General features: G+C 46.3%; 1 protein-coding gene across 5 annotated transcripts in view; it reads right to left on the bottom strand.

Annotated features, from left to right (window-relative positions):
* IRF2 (interferon regulatory factor 2) overlaps positions 1-21,158 on the bottom strand; it is an 80,783-nt gene that overhangs the window by 11,670 nt on the left and 47,955 nt on the right. For all 5 annotated transcript variants that reach the window (XM_036071342.2, XM_036071345.2, XM_036071343.2 and 2 more), the window contains exons 3-6: positions 20,244-20,343; positions 18,862-19,038; positions 18,545-18,591; positions 9,461-9,578 (exon numbers count right to left, since the gene is read on the bottom strand). In XM_036071342.2, coding sequence (XP_035927235.1) covers positions 9,461-9,578; positions 18,545-18,591; positions 18,862-19,038; positions 20,244-20,343 — 442 coding nt within the window. The remainder of the gene's footprint in view (positions 1-9,460; positions 9,579-18,544; positions 18,592-18,861; positions 19,039-20,243; positions 20,344-21,158) is intronic.

Genomic DNA, 21,158 nt, shown 5'->3' with positions numbered 1-21,158 from the left:
TAATCTGAATGCTCCTAATGCCCTCCCCTACTTTTAAACAGAACTGACCTTAGACTTCTGTTGGCAATTGACTGAAATATCCCTGAAAACTGGCATCGATAAAGAAATGGAAACAACAAAGGAATAACAATGTTTTCCCAAGGGCCTCAAAATATTTTGCCACCATAATCAACGTTTTACTCATGCCTGTGTATGTTACTTTAACATTTCCGCCCAGGAGAATGACAGGCAAGCCATCCTAATCCTTTTATCAATTAAGAAGTGCAGGCACAGAGAGGTAGATTAATTTCCCCAAAGTCACACAGTTCAGGTTCTGTGCAGGGCTCCCCATCTCTCACATTTTCTCGACCATCAGTTTAGGCAAAAAGGCCATCGCGTCCCGATCTTCTTGAGAAGTTTGCCACCATGGGCAAGTTCTTGTCTTAACTGTTCGGCATTTTAATTGCTCCAGTATTTTTGTTTATAAATGAGTTCCTGTTTTAATTACTTTTTGGAGAGAGATGAAATGACAAGCACGAGGTAGAGAAAACATGACCTGATTCTATTCAGAGAAGGCTTGAGAGGGGAGTGAGAATTCTCGAGTTCTGGAATGAAGAGAGGGAAGGCACCCAAGAGGCTGGGGGAAGGAGATGTGGGGATGTGATAACCATCCAGAAAGCCACAGCATTCAGAGAGGAAGGGAAACGGAATGTTGTTTAGGTTCTCCTGGAGGGGATAAAATTAAAGAAGAGGAAGGCAGGCTATATATGGCAGGCAGACTCCCAAATTCTTATTTTATCCTTTGGACTATCCTATTTGAGCATGAAGAGCATCAATTATGCCTTTCACCAGACACAGACTGAGCGCCGACACTGACCTCTCTCAAGTCTCTTCTGCCTCTTCTCCCACGGAAGATAAAATGGCAGGAAAACAAGATTTCCCAAATCCTAAAAGCCGTTGGCAGATAGAAACCAAACGGGGCGCGCGCGCACATGCATATGCGTGTGTCTGAGGAGGGGCTGGCTGTAAGCGATACCCTCCCTGCCCACTAAGGCAGTTAAGGTCTTCTATAAATTCGATTTAAATCAAAGCCACTCTAACTTCCAGTACTCCAAAGTTCAATTCTCTCTTGCCCTGTCGTTCCAAGTAGACAGCAAGTGAGCTGGGAGCACACACGATGGCAGCAGCTCAAGTGTCTTCCTGTCCCAACAGCCCCTTGCTCTGACCAGGAATTCTCCCCCTCGCTGCTTTTCCCCCACAACGCCCAGCTCAGTCGGTCATTCAACGCACGGAAGATTTACTGAGCACCTACTTTGTAAGAGACGTTGTTGTCAAGCACGAGGAGGGGCAGAGCACGATCAATCCAGTCAAGGGCCTGGTTTGTGAGAACTCTGGGAGGGCTCCGGGCCAGCACAGGATGCTCTAGAGGTTAAGTTTAGGACAGTTGTGAAAAGAAAAAGAAGGGAAGGGGGCCGGGGAGAGGCCACATGAAAAGAGTTGAGAAAGTGGAGTATTTTTTTCCAGTCCGAGGAATCAAAGGCTTCATTGAGGCAGTAACACATGGGTTGGAAGGGGAGGGTGAGCAAGAGGCAGTATTCAGAATGCCTCTGTCTTTCTGAGCCTTCTCCTGGCCACCCCAGAACAGACGGTCCTCTCCTTCCAGAGCGTCTCCCCCTCACTGTCCCCACTGCTCGGCTGAAACTACAACGTGACACAACCTTGTTCCACTTCCTGACTTTCTGCCTCATACCGCAAGTTAATTCTATATATCTCCCTTTAACTTTTGATTTGTGTGCCTCCTGTCCCAACCAAGTGGTGGCTCCTGAGTTGAGAACTGGGATTAGAACCTCCTGTACCAAATCCCAGCACAGGCTCATGGCTTACGCCCGCGGGCAGCTCCATGAAGCTCTGCTAAACAAACCGAGTGGACAGACCGAGGCCCACCGACCACAGCCAGAGTCCCGCAGGAGATCACGACCACTTGGAAACACTGTGTGTGACAGTGAATGCTTCCTAGCAAATTTCAAGACTTCTGGCAAGGGGGCTTTTCAGAACCTAGATGAAGTGATGGAGAAAGAGGGGGCCGTAGCTGCCCGAAGCTGGGGGTAAAGGGGGGAAATGTTTGGGGTTGATAAAATGTCCTGGGTCTTGAATATAGTGGTGGTTGCACACGCTTCTGTCAAAACTCACAGAACTGTACACCAAAAGGGGTTCATTTTACACTATTTCACTTAACATCTGAACATCACTGGGGGCCCAACTCACAAGCTGCAAGCCCAAAGGAGAAGCAAGGAATTCCCAACGTCTGAGATGCTCTCTGGATGCACTTTAGGCATTAGCCCCAATCAACTGACCGATCTCTCTCTCACTCATGAGTTCCCTGAACCACCAGCCTTTGTCCCAAGTGACAACATGGACAGTAACACTGACTCCTGACAGTCAAAAAGACACTCACCTAGCCAACTGTTAGCAACTTGCTACAGCAAATCAAGTCAGAAGTGATACCACGCGGGGTGCCCGGGGGGCTCAGTTGGTTAAGCGTCTGCCTTCGGCTCAGGTCATGATCTCGGAGTCCTGGGATCGAGCCCCGCATCGGGCTCCCTGCTCGGCGGGGAGTCTGCTTCTCCCTCTGCCGCTGCCTGCCGCCCCCCTGCTTGTGCTGTCTTTCTCTCTCCCTCCTTCTCAAATAAATAAATAGAATCTTAAAAAAAGGGCGCCTGGGTGGCTCAGTTGGTTAAGCGACTGCCTTCAGCTCAGGTCATGATCCTGGAGTCCCTGGATCGAGTCCCGCATCGGGCTCCCTGCTCAGCAAGGAGCCTGCTTCTCCCTCTGACCCTCCCCCCCTCATGTGCTCTCTCTCTCTCATTCTCTCTGTCTCAAATAAATAAATAAAATCTTTAAAAAAAAAAAAAAATCTTAAAAAAAAAAATTGCCACCGTGTGGGGCACCCGAGTACCCTGACTGATAAATAATACTAACAAAACCAAACACTTCCTGAGCACTTACCTTTGCCTTTCGCACTCAGCCCTGACCTCCCACCTGGAAGACTCCACGACGCCATGAGGAAGGTACAATTATCGTCCCCATTCTAGACATGAGGAAAGGCATCGTGGAGAGTTAAATATTAATTCAAGGTCAGACTGCCAGTAAGTGGCAGAACCAGGAATCAAATTCCACTCTCCCTGACCCCGAGGCTCAACGCAAATACTCTGCAGGGAGGTCTCCCCAACCGAAAGAGCTCATCAAGTTCCCACTGGGCTGCTCCTGGCTTTCTAAGCCCATCTGAGGATAAAAACTTAGGAATCTCACCTTACTGAGACTCTGGGCTCATAACCAGTAGTGAAACTGCTTTTCAGCAGCTCTATATTGGGTGCCAAGGAAATTCTCCAATGGTTAGAGGAGCTAGGAATCCACTAAGCTTCTCCAGCACATCAGGTCAGCCCATCAGGAAAAGAGTCACCCACAGGAATGTAATTTTATCTAGACCTAGCTGCTAAGAATTGCAACAATATTATTCATGGCTGCTTACTGATGAACCAGTTTGGTTCCTTAAAAGGTCATTCTAACTTTATTAACAATTGCTGACTTAATGTAGGCCTCCACCTGAGAAAGCAGTTGCCCCCATGCTTCCCAGAAAGCTCTTAAGAGCAGAGACTATTAGAAATGAAAACAAGGGGCTCTGGAAGGGGAGTGGGGTGGTCCTACCACTTTATAGCTAAAGGATGCTGGAAACCCAGAGAGGCCAGATAGACTGCCAAGGTCACCCAGGTGGCTGTAGGGTTGAGCATAAAGCTTATCAGCGGGCATAGAAAATCAGGCTATCCACAGTACTAGGGAGAGAAGTTTCTTCTTGATCCTATCCAAAAGTTCGAGAATTGAAATTGTTAATATTAGCACTGACGATGCAGCCCAGATGGAGGCTACCTTCCCTACTCAAATACATTTTAATATGATTTTGATAATATCATAATCATAATATTATTTTACCACCCTCTAACTACACAGTGATTTTTCTATTATGCTCATTTTGTGCTCCCAACAACCCTGGGAGGTAGGCAGGATCAGTATTATTATTATTTCCATTTTATATTTCAGGAAATCGAGTCTCAGAGAGGCTAGGGAGTTTGCCCAAGGTCATGTGGTAAGTAAAAAAAACTGCAGAAGTAGGTCTAGAACCTATGTCTTTTAACTTCTAATCTGTGTGCTTTTTATTTATTTGTTTTTAAATCAAATGCAGCCATGATTTGGGTGAGATGCCCAAGAGCCATGGTGGGAAAGACGGCAAAAGACGGTCACCGTGGGGTTCATGATTTCAGAGAATGGACTTGTGTCCTTGCATGGGCCAGATTGCCCCAGCTGCAGCCTGTGCCCACCTTGACAGGTTGCTGTAGGTCAGGGCCAAGCAAGAGTGTGACTGGGACAGTGCCATGTGCTACCGTAATGGGGAGCAAATTATCTGTCCCAATAAAATCTCGGTCCAGTTAATCAATACATCTCAAGGGTCGATGGTCTGGGAGCAGAGATGTGGGTGAGACTTCTTGGGGTGGCAGCTTACACTTCCCAGCAGAGCTACCAAATGTCCATGTCTCTCTGTGCTGAGGACGAGCCCTCACGGCCGCTCCACAAGGGCAACATGCACAGCCCACTTTGCTTTCTGGAAGGATAGGCCCATAGAAGTCAAAATGTTCAGAATAATTCAAGTTCAAAAACAAATATAAAAGAGGTCGGCAGGGACCAGGTAGCAGGACTCTTGGGACACGAGAGAGACTCGGATCTTTGATCTAGGGGCAATGGTGACATGATGGTGAGACTGGCACTTAAAAAAAAAAAATCCCGGGGCGCCTGGGTGGCTCAGTCGTTAAGCGTCTGCCTTCAGCTCAGGTCATGATCCCAGGGTCCTGGGATCAAGCCCCACGTTGGGCTCCCTACTCATCAGGGAGTCTGCCTCTCCCTCTTTTTGCCCCTCCCACTGCTTGTGCTCTCTCTCTCTCTCAAATAAATAAATAAAATCTTTAAAAAAATTTAAAAAATTAAAAATTAAAAAAAAAAAATCCCTCCATGTGGAGAATGAATGGGGAGGGGGCAGAATGGAAGGAGAGCCCTGGCAAGAGTGAAGGTGACTGGGAGTAATATCAAAAAGAGAAAGAAGGGGCTGGATTTGAGAAATACGAGGGGAGACAGAAGGAGCTGATGGTTAATTATAAATGAGGTGGTGGCAAGAGAGAGGGGAGGGTGAGAAATATATAGCCTCATAAAAAAAGATGGCAGGCTTCTTGGGCAAATAAAAACTTCTCAAGGTTGAAAGGCAATAGCCAAACTACTACCAAGGCTCGTGTTGGCACATGGCAACTGAGAGAATCCCATGCAGTCTCACCTCTGTGACCAGGCTTCCCCAGGTCCGGTCCCCTGAAGAAAAATAAGGTGCACTCTCGGTTCTAGGTCTGGGTATATTGTGACATTTGGGTTTCACATCTCACATGGAGTTTCATATTGCTCAGAGTTTTCTAGGAGTTCTGGTAAAATTGGATGCTTTGTCTCTGGACAGGCGAAGAGCTCAGCCCTCCCTGAAGAAGGCACGAGGCATGGCGTACAGCCCACGGAGAAGGAGCATGGAAGACCTTCACTCCCTCCCCCTAACGAGGGCGGGCCTTCCATGTAAAGATCCACCTCAAGCTATTATTTATCTTGTAGAGGGATTTTTTTTTTTTTTTTTTTTACATCTTAAGCACCAGGAAAAAGAGCAAAAAAGAAGAGTGAACAAAGGGGCTGGAAAAAGATGAAGACACAGTCCTACAGCCTAGCATCGCTTCTGGCCATCCGCAAATCATTATGAATTCTGGGGTCAGAGGCAACCTTGAGTCATTACCACGAGGCCCTTGTGGTGACCCGAAGGTGGTCTCTACATTGTGAATCTGTTCTTTTTGCAACTGCAAGTCCTCCCTGGTGATACCTGAGTTTCTAAGCTTGTCCAAAAGAGCTACTCAAGCTTTACTTTTCAAGTCAGTCAAATTTGGAAGTCATTACCAAAAAAAAAAAAAGTACATCCTATAAGGTGCATTGTGGGCAGACAAAATCCAAATTGCGTTATTTCCTAATGGCTATATGTCTAGTCACTAAGGATTGCTTGCTTGACTTGGGAATGATGAATAGCCTCCCTGTTCACAGCAATCTTTGCTTTCTTGAAGGGTGGGGTTACCTTTTATCGAGAAACACAATGGGGTCATAAAGCACTGCCTAGGCAAGTCAGACAGAGCGTCCACACCTGCAAACTTTCTACACTGGCCTGGAGATGGTTTCAATTCAGCTCAGCAAAAGCATGCTAACCTGGGCAAGACGCCAACAGGCTATTGTCAGAACAATTCAACATGTCGCTGGCGTCTTCCGCTTCCTCAAAACAGAAGTCACCATACGCAAAAAAGAATTCAATGCTAAAGAAAAGTAAAAATAAAAATAAGGAGTTTTCTTTTTTTTCTGCCAACCTTCAAAGCAAAGCCAGGTTAGGTCTTTGGGCGTGCTCACCTGGGCCATTTAATCATCCAGGAGAGACAGAACATTCGAAGACACATCTTAAGTGCTGAGACACCGCGCTCCTTTTTGGGGGTCTCAGTACAACTGGCTAAATCGGAAAGTGCCTTGAGCTGTTAGGGACAAGACGACGGCAAGGCCAGCGGCCAGCCCGCTGACAGCCACAAGTGTGTGCCTGTGTGTACGTGTTCCTGCTGTAATCATCCTTGGCAAGGATAAAAGTAAACCACAGCAGCCATCAAGCAAGAGTTCCCGGGTTGGGGCCACTGTTTTGTCCACTTACTGGATTCCCCGTTTCGTCCGCTTACTGGATTCACTCACAATAGCCTCCACCCTGCCTGGAACAAAAAGGTACTGGGCGGCTGGCCTCTGCTGAATTAACTTACGGATTTTCAATCCATTTCCCTCGCTAAGAACTGAAAGACCATGTGAAAAACTGCTACAAAACACTCATTTCAGTTCCCAATTTAAATCTTATCCACATATATGCTTCTAAAAGCAGAAAGAAAAACACCTGGAAGCTTTCTTCTTGGTGCCTGAAGACAAAACTGGACTGAACTCCGGGCTCAGAGACACATGAACTGAAAGCAAGAAATGGTGTCATTTTTAAAAGGACGAGAGAGAATCTCTCAAATTCCACCATGGCCTTGGAGTCAGAATCCCTGTGTTTCTCACCTCTGTCCACAAATCACAGAGGCTAGGGATGGCTAATTAATGGTCACCGTGGGAGTGAAGACAAAAGCTCTATGAAGGGTTTAAAATCCAAGGTAGTGCTACTGTTAACAATGATCACAAATTACCCCCTTCTTTAAAATACTTGCATGGATCCACTTGGTGTATTATTATATACCTTTGTAAGGGCCACCAACTAATTAGAGATATTCAAACTCCTTTTATGCCCTCCGTTATCATTTTATTATTAGGCCAAGGAAGAGACTCATTTAATCCAGCAGGTGATTTTCTAACCAAACTGGGCATCCGTCTTTGCCCCGGAAGTAATGACCTATTAAATGAGCACCAACCCCAATAGCAGCAATCATACCAAAGGGCAAAGAACAATCAACCTGACAGAGAATTTACATGCCAAAGACTCAACCAGATGAGTTTAAAAAAAAAAAAAAAGGTAAAGAAAACTCTGTACTACTGTGACTTTTGTTCGCCATTTTATCCGAGGCTGAAGTCACCTCATACATGAAGGAGAGCTCAGAACCAACCAGCTCACTCGACATAGCTGAATCTTAAGAAAAGGTGCCTGGAGTCTTGACAAACATTTTCTTTTCTCTTTCTTTTTTTTTTTTTTTTTTTACAGGGCTGAATGGGCAAGGCTTTCCAGAGGCTGCCCGCTGAGGAGAGGGAGACAGATGAGAACCCAGGAGGGGAGCGTTGGTCAGGCGAGGCCTCACTCCCCAGCGGAAGTGAGAAGACACTGTGTCTCTGAGACCTTTGCTACACTGAGGGGAGCGCGGCCTGGCAGCCATAGGCCCCCATCCTTCCCTCACACTGCCCTCTGCCAAAGCCCTCAGCGTTCAAGGGCGTCCCCTCGTACATCAGCCTACTTCCCAACTCCAAAACCCAGGGGAAGAGGGCCCGTGGCACTGACATTTGTAGCATCTGCGGCCTCCTGTCCATACTCAGCCGAGGGTCCGGAAGTGAAGGCATCTGGACAGGAGGTAGGCTCTCCTAGTTCTTCGTGATCTCCCTGGTTCTTACCAGCAACAGAAGCCCTGACAGTCTACAAAATGGAGGAAAGTTTAATGGACCACAAGGTGCCCGAGGGCAAAGCCTGGTTCTGGATTCTGGGGCTGGAGCTGGAAGACGAGCTCACTGCACCATCCACTCAGCGCCGTGGCCCAGTGGGATCCGGCTGAGATGAAATTCACTCTGGTCCCCCTCCTGCCTAAAACCCTCCAAGGGGTTGGGTCTACATCGTGTGTGTGTGTAAAACAGTTGTGCACTTGACTGTCTCTCATACTTCAATTAAAAAAAATTTTTTTTTGAAACATATCCTCCAGCAGTTCAGGAATAAAACCCAATGTCCTTTCCCGTGGCCGGAAAAGTCCCCAGGACCCCACCTTCCATCCCTCTCTGACAGACCCTCGTGCCCTCTCCCCAGGGTCACCCCCACTCTGGACTTCCTTAGCCCTCCAAGGGGGTTCCTACGTGGGGGTCCACGTCTGGCAGTCCCGGGGCTCCCCCTCACCCACCCGCTTAGGAGGAAACGCCACTCCTTCCAGAAGTTTCCAGAAGCCTCCCATCTAAATCTGGCCCCAGATATTCTCCCTTGTTCTTTTCTTTGCAGCATTTTCCACACATGCTAGCACTGTAGTTACCTATGGCCGGATTTGTTTACTGTCTCCTTCCATGAACTAGGGACTGTCTCCTTCCATGGAACTAGGGATGGGGCCTGTCCTGTTCCCCAACCTATTTCTAGCACTGAGCCTGGTCTGTGGAAGGTGCTCAAGAATCTTTGTGGAATCAAAACATGCCGTTTGGCCACAGGTCTCTGTGCCTCAGTTGCTTCATTTGTAAGATGAGCGCCACTTTTGTGGCAGGTTATGCCACCAACCAGCTTCTGAGAGGACCCGTGAGGACAGTCTTCCCTCTCCTTATTCCCCAGTTCAAAGAATAACACTTTTGTCCATGTGACCGCTTATTGAAAGATGGAGAACCGCTAATCATGAGCCACTGGGGGGAGAAAACCCATTTCATCTACTGGAGTCTCCTGGGAAGTCGCTCTTGGCCTATTTTCTTGAGGCTGACCCATCAAAAGTTCCTTTCTCTGATCCTCAAAGGCCTTTATTCTTCAGCCCTGAAACCTGGGGGCTGGAACTTTGCATGTTGAGATGGTTCCAAGACCTCCTCCCACTGACTATGTTATTTCAAATCACGTTTTACAAATTTTAGACCCCAGGGGGCTACTTGTGTAGATAAAAAATGAGATGTCAAAACAGTTTACCTATGATGTTCACCGTACTATCCACTTCATTTTTTATAGCTGAAGTCAGGACGGCATACTCAGGAGAAAGATCACTTACTCCATTACTAAGCCCCAAAGATGACTCAACTGGTTCTTGCTAGGAAGAAGAAAAGAAAAAAGAATTGAGAACACTTCCTTTCCCCTCCTTTTTCTTAGCTTAAATTCTATCCTCTGTCTACTTTTATTTATTTATTTATTTTTACTGCTAGGGTCACGTTCATCCCCTGAATGCATTCCCTACTAATTTAAATCAGCCTGAAGCTAAAGCAGCACATTTCTGCACGGATAATATACTGCCAGGTATTTGCCTACTTTCATTTTCCTTTGAGGAAAGGGTAGGAGCACATCTGGTTTGCTTTTATGAAAGGCTTACACCTGTAGGCGGGAGTTTGGGGGTTCAGCAGGGCTGCATAACTGTCTGTGGAAAGAACCGTGTGCCTAGTTTCCAGTTCTTCCTTCTCCGAGGGAGGGAGTGCTCAGAAGGGTCAACTCCTGGCTTCCTAAGGAAGGACTCATGCCACTTCCTTTACAATGATTTCTGAGGAAAAGGTCTGCCTCCCCCACTGGGCCAAGAACAGGAAGCCAGGGGACTTTTCTCCCGAGGAGAATGATTTCTCCTCAGATAAGGTTTGCCCTGGACCCTGGCCACCTGAGCACCCGTCACTGGGTGGGAGGCCAGTAACACGGGCCAGACTGCGCAGAAGGCCACCTCCCCCAGTGGAGTCCAGCTGGGCAATCCCACGCCCATGGCTTCACACAAATGTCTTTCAAGTGTCTGAATGTCCCAAATAGGCCGAGAAGCTACTCATTCATACTAATGAAACGATGCATCAAGTTCCTCGTCCTTAGTGTAGCTCTCACTTCTGCTTTATTCAAGAGCCCTGGAACCCTCCAACCTCTGAGAGAGCCAACCGACTTTGGGGGAGCCAGTCCTGAGGTACACATTGACTTTCAGCATGTTGATGAGAGCTTTTCCTCAAGGTAAGATTGCATCTGCGTCTAGGATAGCAATCAAGTCAGACAAAAAAAGCCACACAGGACAGCTCCTTTGGGAAACCAAGATGGAGAGTGGGGGCAGAAAGAACACAAGATGGGAGCAGAAGATCATTAGAGGTAGGTATGCCTGTGCTTTGAAAAATCCAGAGTGGTGGGCATCTCTAAGGCATGCGGGGTGTTCTTATCAGTTTATTTATGTGCTACTTGGAATCAGTGATGAGCACCCCCACACACACCCAAAATCTTAGGGAAGCCACATAGGGAAGGAGGGGGAAATTACCTCCTCCTTCATGATCCCAACCTGGCAAACTCCCATCATGATAACGAACTGTAACTTGGGAGACATCACTTCAGTATACAGCTCAGTCCTAAAAAAGTCCCACATGCATGCTGACAAGAGGCACCAAAGGGCAAACAGGGGAGGGGCCCAGGGCCCAGGCCAGCCCCCCTGGGCGGAGTCTTTACTCCTTTCTCCTGCAGCACCTTGCATTTCCCCCTTTTAGGAGGTCTTTCTGGGGAAAAGTCGCTTGCCTGTGACTTGAGTCTCCAACCTTTCTCCTCTTCCCCCATGCCTGTGGTCGGTGTGGCCGCCACTCCAGCCACGGCCTCAGGCTCCAGGCTCCTGCGGGGCTGGTACGACAAGCCTGTTGTCTGTCACGCTTTGCAGTCATGCAGGGGCTGGAGCCTGGCTCCTCCACCTCAGGCTGGATGCAGGACCTGATTTAACCCTCTTGGAGCCTCTTCCAGGGCTCTGCAGACAGCGATAAACTGAGGACGGCCATGGACCCACCTCCCAGGGATGGCATGAAGATTAAATGAGATAAATAGGCACCTGGCACTTACCACCAAGTTAATGCTTCCCATTAGCCAAGCATAAATAAAGAAGGCCAATAAAACTGCTCTCAGGTACAATGACCTGTCCTCAGGTCCCGTCCCCCAACCCCACACGGTGACATCCAACAGGGAGGAAGGACTGCACTGTCCCTCTTGAAAACATGACTGTCCATCGTTATTATAATTCTCTGCCTTCTCGTGGCACCAGTCTGTCTCGCTGCCTACTCGAGGGCTCCTTTTCCATGTCTCCCTCCGTCCCCCCGTCATGCCCCCCATTTCATTCTGCCACTTCCTTTTCCTCGACTGCCCAAAAGGAACCACCTACAGAACATCTGAAGGAATTATGAAAAGACTTGCTAACCAGTATGGGTTTCTTTTGTTGTCAAGTTTTTTTTTTTTTTTTTAACTCATTCTGCTTCTAGGTTTCTGATAAAAGTAATGAGGCAGTCAGACTTGCATATATTTAAAAACCTAAATTATTCTGATCTCAACTGAAGGCCTCTAAGTGTTTCACATGATCTACCATTTAATTAGTGGCAAGTGATACCTCTATCACTTTCCACTTGAGAAAACTATGACTCAGAGACTAAATTAATTTTCCAAGATCACACTACTTCTAGCCTAAGGAGATACAAGAACTGAACTCAGTCTTTGGTCATGCAACATGAGCCTATTCCAGGAGCTTTCTGCCTTAATGAACCCTGCACAAATCCCAACAGAGATTCAGACAGAACTATTTTCCACATGGTTTTCCTCCCCACCCCATCCCTACCTCGTGTCCTGTGCTACTTCTCTACTAGAACGGTACGCTCTACCAATGGAGGCCGAGTCGGACTATTTTGGACATGGTTTTGCTCCTCCCACCCCACTTCAAAAAATGCCCTGTTGCTTCTGAAGTCTTCAGTGCAAACCATCTCATGGTTACTATCACTCTGGAAGGCCAGTGTAGTAACCTGTCCAGTGAGATGTAGCCAGCATCTCTCCAAAAGGTCTCCACTCAGGGTGCAAAACAAGGATCTTCACTGTACTTAGTCAAACCTCGACCATATACCTATTTTTTTTTTTTTTAAGCAAGGAACTCAAATTAAGAAAAGGGGTGCACAGTTCTCTACAAAACATGCGCAGAGAGGTCTTTGTCCGGCATCTCCTGGTCCTGTATGGTGCCCACTCCCGCTCTGTCCCTGCCTTGCTGTACCATGGCCTGGCCTGATTAATCCTCAGCCAGCCTCCTTTCTGTTCCCTTTCTGACTTTAGACATCATCGGCCCTCCTGTGAATCAACTAGTTTTGGTTTCTCATCCACCCCAAAGAAAACCAAACCAAGACTATGCGTAGGTTCAGACCCCTCCATGGTGCATTAACTCTGCCAAATCTTTATGCCCAAGAACGTTTTTTCTCAGTATAGAATCTAAAGTTCGGCCTGCAGTTTAAGGGATTTGGGGCAAAACCAAACTGGCATGAGAGAGAGAGTCCAAGGGAAGGAGCCACACTCTCTTTAGACCTCTAACGTAATACATCCTTGGTTGGTCTCAAAAGCTGCGCTTGTTGGAGGGGCTTGGGGGTGGGCCTGAGTCAGAGGACAGCAAGGGGCCCTCAGCCTCTGCTCCAAGTCCACTCCATCTCATCCCTGTGCCACAGCCCCTTGTCTAGATGTCCTTTCCCTTGAGGCAAAATACAATGGCCGTCAGAGCTTTTCCATCTACGACCGAGCCCCCCTGCTACCAGAGCTGCCCTAATTCATCTGTGCAAAGCCAGTCTCCTCAAAGCCAAATTTAAGGACATCTCTAGGTCTCTCTACTAAATAAAATTTCAGGCTGACAGCTGGGCTTCATAAAAGTAGCCCAGGGATGGGGTGCCTGGGTGGCTCAGTCGGTTGAGCATCCGACTCTTGATCTCAGCTCAGATCTTGATCTCAGGGTCGTGAGTTCAAGCCTAGCGTGGGGCCTAGTTAAAAATTAAAATTAAAATTAAAAAAATAAAAGTAGCCCAGGGGATTGCACACTCCACACAATGAGGCCACTAGTAAAACAGGTTGATGCCTCCTGCCCAGTCCTACAACACCCTCCTTCCTTCCTTCCCTGGAACCAGACCGTCTTCCTTCTCTTCCTACTCTCATTGCAACCTCCCTTTGACTTCTCTCCTTGGCTCCCTTTCCTCTTCGTCTTGTGCTTGGGTCTCCGTATTCCTCTCATACAGCTTCTCCTTGGAGAAGGCATCTGCTGTCAAGGCCTCCAGTATCGTTCCTGAGTACATGACCACACCCCTGCGCTCCCACACTTACCTGAGCTCTGGGCCCATTAGATCCCACTTTCTACCTGACATTTGCTTCAGAGAGCTCTGTCATGTCACACTCAACACATTCCAAGTTAAACTCGTCCTCTTCTTCACAAAGCATGCTCCCCTCCCAACATTCCCTTCTCGGAGGCTTGAAACTTTGATCCACTCCTGTCTACATCCTCTGTATCCTCTCCAGCGTCTTCCCCTCTCGGTGCCGAGGGCCACCATCTTCATCTACACTTGCCACTGTGCTCTTCTCCCCTCCATTCCTTCCTACCGCCATGAGAAAGACCTCCCCCCTTAAATATCAAATATCAACTCCATCATGCTCCACTCCTACCCAAGGAGTTCAACCAAGCCCCATTTCACAACATCACCCATTGAGGTTATTCAGCCACCCAGTCTTCAGACTCTGAGCAGTACCCTCAAGAGCCACCAGGAGTGGAAGGAGGTAGGCAAGCCCTCTCTCCTGCTCCATCCTGGGCAGCTCTGATTCTATCTGTATTTCAAGTGGGCTGCCAGTGTGTGTTTCCATCTGATAAAGGTTCAAAAACTGAAGACCTCTTCCAACCAATGACGGGATCGCTCCAGTACCAGCCCTGAGAGGTGGTCTTTGGACAGTGACAGGGAGCATGTTGCTTTGAATCCAGCTCAAGTCACTGTTAGAGCCAACAGCTGGAGTAGAAGGTTCTGCTAAAAACCAGTACCTGCTTTTCCATGACTTCTACCCAGAGGTCTTCGTTCAGAACGAATACAGACCGGGCCTGCTCCCTACCAGGTGACTTGAGAGACCCTCCTCGAATATAGTTCCCATCACATAGCACCAGTGCTTTGATCTGGAAGCACTTTATAGTTTCAAAGCGTGCATGTTTCATCTGCAAACAATCCTAGGAGGTGGGAAGAATTAATTTCTAATCCTCCCCACCCACGGTCTTTTGTTTCCCACTGTTGCCTCACAACATAGACTCCTGCTCTAATTAAGCCAGTCTCCTGACTCATCCAGGGAAGACCAACAGCAACTCTAACTTCCTGGCCTTCATGTGATGCTCCCGGTGCTGGGGATTGACCTCCATGTTACTCGATCCATGCCCCAAAGCCTGGCTCAGGTCCCACAGCTTCCAAAAGACCAAGAGGCACCAGGTGTGGTGAAAGAGTGTGGGTTTTGGAGCTAGACTGACCTGGATTCAAATCCCAGCAGCGCTACCTTGGAGAAATTACTCACCCCCCTGTGCCTCCCATTACTCATATGCAAACAGGACATGACCTGCCCACCCCAGGAAAAGGTAGATGACATATTAATTAGAGCTCAGAACTTGGTAGGGGCTCAAAAATGGCAGCTACCACCCCTCTGTTTACCCCCTCCTCTCCTTACTGATCTTGGCCCTGTGACATTTTTTTGAAACATGTACATGACTCATGACACATAATATAGTATTGTTCACTATTGTGGGTCTTAGTCTGATTTCCTCAGGTGACCAGTCACCTCCACACAGGCAAGGCCCAGCTCAAGTAAAACCCAGCTCACTGAGTTCAGAGCATATATATTCACAGAGAACATTGAAGCATATTGAGGCAGAGTTTCTGCACCTACTACGTGGCCAGTACGCCTCAGTTTCCCAGTCTCGGGGAAGCTACTTGCTGAGGGAACATATAGCATGGATATCAACTGCCTGAGTGACCCCAGAAAAATTCTGACACTTAGCCCACATGTTCTAAACATCATTTGCTAGTTAAAACTTCAACTCGAACTGAATAAAGATTGGGAGGAGCTTGTCTCAATAGCAAATTTTCCCACCTGGTTCCTCCACACAAGTCAAACATTCTTAGTGGAAGAAGCCTATCCGGTCTCTCCCGCTGCACGTTTGCATGGCACATATTAACTCAGAGCTTGGGCGTGGTGACAACAAAAAGTAATGTATTAATAGCTTAGTAAGGATAAAGTCTTTTAACTGTACAATTCTGGGCAAGCTGGAGAGTTCTCTTGGAAAACATTCCACCGAAACACTTCACGAACGCTATGGCGTTAGCTGTCCTGAGCCACAGAGCTTGGGAAGCCTACTGGCTTTACCTACGTTCTGAGGCTACACTGTGGGACAGATGCAAGCAGAATTAAAGTCAAAAGTGAGGCTATGTTTCCTTCTGATGAATTGCCTGCCTTGTGCTGAAGGAACAATGTCCCTCTGAGGGACAAGTCTCAGGTATTAACCATAAATGCCGTCACCGGAGGATTTCACAGTATACACTTTGCTGGGATGGAACTTGACTCACGCAGTTCCATCTAAGAAGGAAGCTCTCACTTGCTTCCCTGGGCCACCATGGCCAAGCCTCACCCGGGGCTGTCCCTTCCACAACCTGCTCAACTGAGTGGCCCATCTGGAAGACACCGCCATGTCCTGTGCTTATAAGAACATCCGGTGTCATCAATTCTAAAATGCGCACCTCCTCGAATGTCCACAGCCCTAAAATAGAATGTGCCTTGTAATCAATTGTGGGCCATGGTTTCATTGCAAGCAGTTTTTCTTGCTTAGACATACCTAAACTAATGGTGTTCTCTTATTATTGGCATCTGATAATCGATGGGGTATGGAAGGTATGTTTGAGCAAGGTTTGTTGAAAGTGAACGTCGGTTACTCCATTCTCACTGTGTGTTAACTGAGATTATGAAATTAAATCTGCATAGCGATGTAAAACCCCCGCTCCTGCCTCACACGTTGTATTTATTTATGCATCTATTTAGCGATCAGTTCTGTACCAGGCATTGAGCTAGATGCCATGAAAATAGTCGTAAATATGACATAGTCATACTCAAGATTGTAGCAAATTCTTCAAAGTCACCTATTTGTGGGGAAGTCATACTTTTCTGACTAAACAACACCCATTGAAATGTAGGCCCTAGAAAGAAATCCAAACTCTGGGACACTTGATACAACTAATAACTAGTTTGTTTGTTTGTTTTTTCAATTGCAAGGAAAAATAAATTTTTTAAAAAGTGATGTTAAAGGAGACCTATAGATCAAGAAAAAATGTAAGAGGGGTGCCTGGGTGGCTCGGTCGGTAAGTGTCTGCCTTTGGCTCAGGTTGTGATCCCAGGGTCCTGGGATCGAGTCCTGCATTGGGCTCCCTGCTCCATGGGGAGCCCGCTTCTCCCTCTCCCTCTGCCTCCCTCTCTTTCTCTGTCTCTCATGAATAAATGAAATCTTTTAAAAAAATTAAAAAATAAAATAAAATAAAAAAATATAAGAGACATAACCCCCAAATCACAATATGTGAACCTTATATGGATTTTAATTCAAATAAACAGACTGTATAAAAATGACATCATTTATGAGACAACTGGGAATCTGAACACTGACTGGATATTTGACGAGATTGAGAAATTACTGTTAATTCTTCAGATGCAATAATGATACTGTGTTATTTTTAAAGAGTTCCCATATTTTGAAGGTATATACTAAAATAATTATGGGGGGAAAGTGATACGATGTGGGATTTGCTTCAGAATAGTGCGCTGAACCATATGAAATGGTTTTGTGTGTCAAAAATGGCCAAATATCGGTCATTCCTACGGGCTGGAGGGACGTGGATGGCGGCACCCACCCCTGAAACAAAACTGCCGTGAGCTGATTAATGTGGAAATTGGGGTGATGGTCACAGAGCAAATTCTCCTCGGGTGTCTCCTTCCTGTGTGCCCAAAATTTTTCCACAATAAAAAAGTTAAAACAAAATTAGGCCTCAGTACTGTGCTATATTTAAAATAAGTCACAAACTAAAAATATTTAGAGTGAAACTGGACATGTCACTAATGAAATATTTTGTTGAAAATAATTGTTTTCCACTTTGAAGGGAAGGTGAATACTCCCGAAACTTTAACAGTTCATCTCAGCTGTCCCTCAAGTTCTATCTACCTTCACAAGTCTAACTTTCTATCAGAAGTAAATATTGTTGTATTTTGTCTATTTGGACTAACTGGATTGTTTTTAAACATCATGTTGTCTGGACAGTTGGGGTTGTTCCTCTGACAGCGATTCTGGGTTAGGAATCAGAGTACTTGGCATCGTCTTTAAGTTCAGTTCTCAGCAACCACGCGACTTTGGCCACGTGTGCCACCGCCCTTGGGCCCACATCACTCAACTCCCTTGAACCTCAGTTTCTCCATCTGCAAACAGAGTGCCGTGAACCCTAAGACAATCTGACGACCTTCTTTCTGACGGTCTGTAGGCCGGGGAGTGTAGTGTCTGCTCTTCGCTCAGCAACTGAAGCTCATCCTCAATTTTGCACAGGTTTTGGCTATTCTCTGACTATTAAACAAGGGCCAAGCCATCTAGGCACAAAGATCCTCACACTGCAGGGGATTCCAGACCACACAGCCTACTGAAAGGCTCACGCACACACATCCCTATGGAAAGGCCTGGGGAGTCGTGAGAGTTAGTTCTGAGGTGAGGCAGAGAGAGGCTAGTGAGAACCACACTAATAGGGTGTTCAAACGGACCTCCATGCCCCCAACCTTGGGGCCTGTCATGGAATATAAGCATAACACATAGGTGATGCATTTTAATGTAAGTATATAATACTTAATAGATTTTAAGATCTATTTAATAGCCTGGAAACATACTTAATATGATCAGATAGGAGCTGGTTGCTGGAGCTCAGCTAGAACTAAGGGACCAGCTGGCAATGGTCGTGGGGACCAGATGGAGGTTGGAGTCCAGCTCAGTGTGGATTTGTGACTTCATTCATAAACTGCTCAGTGAAATTGGATTAGGCAGGGGATACGTGTACCGGAGTCTGCTTGAGGGGACAAACCAAAGAGGAGACACGAAAAGCACATAAAACAAAAGAGCCAAAGAAGAAAGACTAAATACTTCACAGAGATCACGTTACTTGGTTTTATGAGACAGAACAGGAATCATTAATATGGTCACAACTTTGGCTTTCTCTCTGAACAACCAAAGATTACCTTGATGTGCTTAACTCTGTCTTCTTTTTCTGTCTTTGGTTTCTTTCCTGTGGCAACAAAAAATAGTCTGGGGTTAATACGTACAGAGAACATTTTCCCCTCACTTCTTTCTGGAACTCTCGATGAACTCATGCATGCTTTAATCCACACATGGTCAAAATTCTACATGTTTCTCCGACCGCCTTCGGTGACCTGACAGTCACTTCCCCCCGCCAGGCAAAGGGAGAACTATCATCCACAGTGTGAATAAGTGTTCTATCCTTGGAGGTACTATGATATGTATTATGTGACCATTGTTTTAGGCAGTAAATATCTACCTTTCTTAGAAGGTCGCTCAGATAAGGGCAACATCCGGTACACTCTGAATGCATTGTTTCCCTTCTTTATACTTTTATCCTTGACTTCTTCGATGTCGGGCAAGGAGTTCATGGCACATCGAAAATTCGCCTTCCATGTTTTTGGATCAGGTTTATCTACTCCTGGTTGATGCTTTCCTAACAAAACAGCCAAAAGACTGAAGGTTAAGAAAAAGAAGGGGAAAAAATAGAGAGGAGAAGTTTCTGGAAACATAGGCTTGCCGGCCAGGTAGTGCAGAGATCCCTTCTCAATTCCAGGTTACCACAGTGACCAACCGTCCTGGTTTGCCTGGGACCAAGACCGAATTCCTGGGATGTGAGAATTTTTGTTTTAAAACCTGGACTGTTCTGGGCAAACTGGGACAAACTGGTCACCCAGGCTCTACCTAACAGCTTGAGAAAAAATTGATAATGGTAGAACGGAGACTCAAGGTAAGTAACTGAGAAAGCTGGCAGGTTGGGGAGGCCTTCAAGCCCAGGTAAACTAGAGTGTCCCTTTTCCATCTGACTTTCAAATATTAGTAAAAAGTCTATTCCTGTAAATAGCGCTCCCTACTTAAATTCAATTATAAATAAATATATTCTTGACTATCTTTTGGAGAGATAAATGCAAACCAAGTTTACCACTCCAGAACAAGTAAGTTTCTGGGGAACATAATCAGAATCCCACATTCACAGGAAATTTAAGGAGTAAGTTTCTATAGGATGGGCAAAGCATCACTTCTGAGTGACGGAGTTTGGGCCCCAAGTGTCCTGGATGTGCCTGGGGACACGCCACGGGTTTTTCAGAGCTATTTTCATGAGGCCATAAGCCACATGTATGTAATAAAAAAAATTTTTTTAAGTGCTTAACACTGTATTGTATAATCGAAATTTGCTAAGAGAGTAGAACGTCAAGGTGCTCGCACCAAAACCAAAAGCAATAAAAGGTAAATATGAGAGGTGATGGATGTATTAATTAATTTGATGGGGGGAACCTTTTCACAACACATACATCAAATAATCACATGGTACACTTTAAATATCTTACAATTTTATTTGTCCATTATATCTCAAAAAAAAAAAAAAGATGGCACTGGGGCGCCTGGGTGGCTCAGTGGGTTAAGCATCTGCTTTTGGCTCAGGTCATGATCCCAGGACCCTGGGATCGAGCCCCACATCGGGCTCCTTGCTCAGCGGGGAGCCTGCTTCTAACCTCTCCCTCTGCCCCTCCCCCGCCCACTTGTTTTCTCTCTCTCTCTCACCCAAATAAATAAATAAAATCTTTTAAAACAAATGAAGGCATGAAAGTAACAATAAACAACAATTTCTGCTTCTATACATGATGCGGGGGGCTTTAATACCTGTATGGATTGCCCAGTTCCTAAAGAGTGGTGCATCTTTTTCCACATCCCACCCATGTCTAGCCGCGTGCATCCAAGGGATCTGGAAAATCTTCTTTTCCTAAAAAAAAAAAAAAGAAAAAAAAAAAAGACTGCAGCCATGGAATTCAAGCCACCTTTAACAGAAGGTTCTTACGTCCTAGCCAGTAAGATTCTCTATTAAGTGACACCGGGTTTGCTGAGTGTCTACAGTAAAATCCATCCACTAGGAACCAAACCCGCCTCCCCACTGGGCCCCAGATCTTGACAGTCTATTCGGGAGAGATTCAGAGTTATGTGGAGTCTGGCAGAATAGGAATGCATTCCAAGGTCAAAGGAGTTGATTTGGGGATATGCCAATGTGCTCCATTATCTGTGCCATTTTTCCTTGAAGGACCACAGAGAACTAGCCACTGACTAAAACCTCTAATGCTTATGATTATCGTTGATTTCCAGCATTTGCTAGAGAGGAACTCCAGTTCCTTAAGTAAATTAAAACTTAGGCAACTTTCCAAAATTACACCCATTTGTGCTGCTAAAGGGAAATCGGGGTTATCTGAGGTCACTGCCACAGGGATCCAATACCTCAGTCTACTGGGTAGCCAACAGAAAAAGATTTGGTCCAATTTTCTAACTCCTGAGTGTCTACTGCCCTGCAGGAAACAGCAAGAAGTGCAAACAAAGATGTATTAAATGTGTGGAGATGATACTACTTTTCTAGGTAAAGTCCCTTGGTACAATTCTTACAGTAGGCCCTTTCCATCTCTCTTACTGCTCAAGAGGTAACTCAAAATAGCTTAAATCAACCCTGGCATTTAAAACACAGGATTAGAAACTAGCAGCATGTTAGAAACAAAGTCACACTCACATGCAACTTCTTCAACCAGCTCTCCCGAC

Source organism: Halichoerus grypus, chromosome 3 (genome assembly GCF_964656455.1).
Source record: "Halichoerus grypus chromosome 3, mHalGry1.hap1.1, whole genome shotgun sequence".
Lineage (NCBI taxonomy): Eukaryota > Metazoa > Chordata > Mammalia > Carnivora > Phocidae > Halichoerus > Halichoerus grypus.
Note: the sequence above shows the minus strand (reverse complement) of the source record. Positions and strands in the feature narration are given on the sequence as shown.